At 32.5% G+C, this 5,215-nt stretch overlaps 1 protein-coding gene across 4 annotated transcripts in view; it reads right to left on the bottom strand.

Moving 5' to 3' along the window:
- Diaph2 (diaphanous related formin 2) overlaps nucleotides 1-5,215 on the bottom strand; it is a 678,308-nt gene that overhangs the window by 486,672 nt on the left and 186,421 nt on the right. For all 4 annotated transcript variants that reach the window (XM_021152792.2, XM_021152793.2, XM_029473659.1 and 1 more), the window contains 3 exons: nucleotides 4,901-5,019; nucleotides 3,075-3,191; nucleotides 254-372 (listed from right to left, as the gene is read on the bottom strand). In XM_021152792.2, coding sequence (XP_021008451.1) covers nucleotides 254-372; nucleotides 3,075-3,191; nucleotides 4,901-5,019 — 355 coding nt within the window. The remainder of the gene's footprint in view (nucleotides 1-253; nucleotides 373-3,074; nucleotides 3,192-4,900; nucleotides 5,020-5,215) is intronic.

Below are 5,215 nucleotides of genomic sequence, written 5' to 3'. Positions count from 1 at the left end.
GGAGTGGGGGGGGAGGGTATGGGGAACTTTTGGGATAGCATTGGAAATGTAAATTAGGAAAATACCTAATAAAAAATATTTTAAAAAAGAGAAATACATCAACCTATAAGGAGAATTCTTATGATCCTCCAAAGTTACAGTTATAACAATTGAACAGTCACAGCAACAATAAATTACCAGATACGAATAGAAATTCAGTGAGAGACCTATGCTTAAAAAGTGCTCAGGCAGAAGGTGTGCACATAATCCATACCTAGGAGATGAGTTAAATCAAAGTCTATGCGTTGCCTGTACTTGAAGTCTGGGTCCATGCCACTGCAGTGTAGCACTATCTGTGAAACACACTCCTCAATGATTTTATAATACTGTGGCCTGTAAAAAAAGAGAAAATATTTGAGAATACTTTTCTATTTGCATCAATCAATTTTCGTATGAAGAGATTCAGAATGTAAAAAGAACTCAGTTTTTTTTTCCCCCCGAGCACTAAGAAAGAAATAATTCCACTAACATTTACATTTCTGTAGAGAAAATATAACTAAGGCTTAAACATGGTCTGAACATTAGGGGGCCAAATTGAGTGTGATGTAATGGACTGAAAGTATGTACAGACTTAATATTCTAGTTTGCAGGGATTCATGCTTGTGTTCAAAAATACTTATCGACCTTATCTATCTATTTAAGGTATTGTTTCGAAAGTTAATGAAAATAAATTATCCCTTAGTCCTAAACCTATGAGCACAGAAACAGTTATAGACAGCCACAAGTTCTCCTTTTCAAAAAAGAGATGGGTTTCTTGGCCTTGGGTGGCAAGCTATGTCGTGAATTCAGTGCAAAGCATTTACTCAGGAAAGTCACACTAGCTTACAAAACTGGGCTGTGTCATTTCTTATACAGACTAATATGGAGACCTATGCATGAAGCATATTTCTAAAAAAATCTGTTTTCTAACATCATGTACATTTAATATGCATAGCTACAGTTGCAATTTGTGTGACGTGTCAAAGGTTTTAAAACACACCATTTTTCTTTACTCTCCCAAGGTTATTTTGGCTTTAAAAATGACCACTGACTGGAAAAATAAAAATAAGGGACATTTTGCATTAAAATTTGCAGAAGACAAATTGTCATGGGCTAATAAATTCAACAGTATTTCAGTGAGATATTATGTAACACAAATTATGATATAAACATCTCTAAAGATCGCTTGTCAAACTACTAAAAACTTGAAAATGAATAAAAGCAGACTCTAATTAATCTGCATATTTAATCATGTGGCTATTCCTAAAATTAAGAATGAAAAGAAAGTGGCATTGTATCTTTAGGGTTTCAAAAACGATCATCAGATCTGGAGATAAATAATATTAGTCCCTAACTTCACCCTTATGAATTACTAAGACAACACAGCTTTCCCCTTTATCCAATTTGTGAAATGAAAGTATATGTCATACCTCTACCCAAGAATATTATAAGGAGGAAAGGCTTACATGGGCAGCAGAGATAGCCCAGTGGATTAAAGCACCAGCTGTGTACGACTGGGTTCAAATGCCCAGTATGCAAGGAAAAAGGCAGGGATGGTGATGGACATCTGTAAACCCAGACATGTCTTGGAATAGAAGAACTTATCATCACTCCACCAGTTTCAGTGAGAAAGAAATTTTCACAAGATAATTTCACAGAAAATGTAGAGCATAAGAACCAATTTGACCTCCAGCCTCTGTCTGTGTTCACAAGAACACATCTATACTCATCCTGTACACACACAAACATATATACATACACACAAAAACCCATGGACATACTCCACAAAAACACAAACAATTTTTTAAAATATGCCATGTGTGAATTTTTAATTGTTTGTCTATTTATTTATTTATTTATTTATTTATTTGGTTTTTTGAGACAGGACAATTTTTTAAAATATGCCATGTATGAATTTTTAATTGTTTGTCTATTTATTTATTTATTTATTTATTTGATTTTTTTTTGAGACAGGGTTTCTCTGTGCGGCCCTTGCTGTCCTAGAACTCACTCTATAGACCAGGCTATCCTCGAACTCAAAAATCCTCCTTCCTCTGCCTCCCAAATGCTGGGACTAAAGGTGTGTGCTACCACTTCCCAGCTTGTTTATCGTTTATTAACATTTATCAAGAAACATATTATTCTGGACGAATCATATTCCCAGGTTCCTGAATATTCATGACGATTCCACCTTTACCATTATGTATTACTATTTATACTGTTTTAAAGAAAACATGGATTAGTTCTTTCAACATTTTTCTGTGTCCTCAACATCATAATATTGATCAAATTAGCCTGGAGGAAAAAAAATCACCTTATGCTATTTTAGAACTGTCAATTTTTATTGTCAATAAAACATTCTGGTAGTATTCCTTTTAAAATTATTAGAGCACATTTTGCGAATTCAAAGAACCTAGTATGCCATAAGGTGTATAAAGCAACTATGAATAGCTTGAACTGTCATTAACATTAAGACCATAGTCAGAAGCTTAGAGATAATTTCAGTCACTCATGAACCTGTTCTTTTATAAGTATCCAGATTTTTATAGAGACACAATTATCTATTCTAAAACTTAGCTCTTGGTTATCATCGTATCCATTTATTTTGAAAATAGTATTATTAGATAAAACTAAAATATATACCATAATATTTTCCTACATTTAAAGATCACACACTTTACTGAATACTATAAAAAGAAATGAAAAAAAGCCTACTTGTTAAAATAGACAAGAATTAAAAAATTCTAGCAGTTTCAATGTTTTCATTGGGTTGCTAGTATCAAGCAGAAAAATTCATTACAGACTCAATAATATATGACAGGTTAAATTCCGCTTAAATTCTGTTTGCTTGGGTGCACCATAGTTGTATGAAGCTATCTTTTTCTGGCCCAATTAAAATAAATGAATTCTTTTAAAAAATGTTGCCTAAAGTAGAAAAAACCTTATATTTTATGTACATATAATGCATATATTTCCCTTGGTCCCACTACTTGATGAACTTTCTTTTGATATCCAATTCAAATTATACATGTAGTCCTCTCAGATATGAATCTTACCTGATGTAGTAATCATTTCTGATGAGCAGAAAGTGTTGGAGAATGGATAGTAAGTAAGGTTCAGCAGCAGTGTCCTTCAGCATATTATAGAGCAGATGGTAGACTTCATTAATATCAGTACGAAGTGAGTAAAGAAAAACAGCAAAGAATCTTGATGGATAGTACATTTATGACTGAAGTAGCTAATTTTTAAAAATCAAAAGTGTCAGTTGGTTTCTATTATTGTTATTAATGCTTCAATTTCATGTTATAGCATTTAAACATCTGTAGCAAAAAAAAAAAATTAATTCTGTCAATTAGAGAAACCAGCCTATAAATTTTTCCAAGACCACTTACTTGGGTGGCAACACATTCAATAATCATTTATTCATTATACTGTCAACTTCAGATAATAGTGAGGGCCATTCAAACTGGAAAGCCATCAAGTGAAAGAAGTATTGCCTTGATCTGTAGCTGGTTCCGATAGAGACACTGCTATTCTTTATTTATTATCAGATAAAAGAAATATCAAATAATCGCTCAGCTGTCAACAATCACAAAGCAAGCTTATTTAAAAAAACATATAAGAAATAAATCAAATGGACATTACAATACTTTTTTCTAAGATATGAAAACTAGTAGTGTAAATGCTATTAGAAATCAAGAAAACATTTTAAAAGTGGACTCACATTATATGAACTGAGGACCAGGAAAGTCCACATAAAATATATGTAAGATTCCATCCAATATCTTAAAACATAAAATGGGCAGTAGAATTAAAAATACAATATACTACTTTGAACTGTACATGAGAGTTCTGGGTTAAAGTATCAAAAGGCTCTTAAATGGATATAGCATAGATCAAATGACTGATTATATAAATATATACGATATATGTTTATTGACCAAAATAAAAGCAATTTGTATGTATTAGTGATGCTAGTACAGACGGGTGTTACTAATCTTGAAAGAGAAATTATTAGAGACCATTTTCTATGATAATACGATGCGTATTCATTGTATCTCCATATATTTAGTACTTTTATGTAAGAGGAGGAGAAAGTGTATATGAAAAGCATAAGGCTATTGTGGGAATTTTTAGGAGGGACATAATGTTCAAGTTTGTTTGGAATTCTTAAAGAAGAAAGGGAAGAAAACATTAGAGTCAGAAAAGCACAGCTCTGATTCTGAAGTGTTTTCCTACATCAGAAAACCCAAAAGCATGGATTGTAATGGGTGGGAAACAAACAGCAGTGCCATGACAATCACATCTTATATCTCAAAAAATTTCACATCACATGGCTGCCACAGGAAAATTATATGCTGTTGCATTTGACATAGGCATTTCACAATAATGCTTTGCTATAGACAGATATTATTTTATCTAACAATTTTCCGATCATTAAGGAACACAAATATCTGATAAGAAATAAGATCTTCTTTTCCAGAGAATAGTATCTATAAGCAGAGTACCATTTAAAATACACAATGTCTCTTAGCTCATGTTACAGATGAACTAAATAACATTTCCTCGTTCTTATCTGTAAGATGCACTGCCTTAGGCATTTAGACTTCTGTATATTCCAAACAACGAGACATAATATATCTGTAATACAGTAAGCCATTGGGCAGATTTCAATAGTCTGAGTATAACATCAAAGCAGATTGATAATTTCTCAGCATGGATGTATATGAAGCATAGCATCATAGTAGACTCTTGATAATAAAAAAAACAGATATAACTTGTTTCATAGACAAGACCTATAATAGGGATATTAAAAAAAATCATCCTCAATTCCTGCTTTTCAAAATGTAATAAAATTAGTTTTTTGTTTGTCAAAGGATATTCCATTTCAGCTCGAATGTCATTGAGACGGTGAGATAATTCACTTAGATCATCTTCTTTGTTCTCTTCAAACACTCTCAACTGAATATCAAGCCCTTCATTCTCTATCTCTTTAAGAGTCTACAATAAAAAATAAAATTCAGGAAATGAATGACAATTTAAAATTAACATACTTATCAGGGACAGCAATATGATTCATTTGCACATAAATGCAATTTCAAATACTGACCTATGACATTGATTTCCTAAAAGAAAGAGGGAGGGAGGGAGGGAGGGAGGGAGGGAGGGAAGGAAGGAAGGAAGGAAGGAAGGAAGG

The sequence above is a fragment of the Mus caroli genome, chromosome X, assembly GCF_900094665.2.
Source record: "Mus caroli chromosome X, CAROLI_EIJ_v1.1, whole genome shotgun sequence".
Classification (NCBI taxonomy): domain Eukaryota; kingdom Metazoa; phylum Chordata; class Mammalia; order Rodentia; family Muridae; genus Mus; species Mus caroli.
Note: the sequence above shows the minus strand (reverse complement) of the source record. Positions and strands in the feature narration are given on the sequence as shown.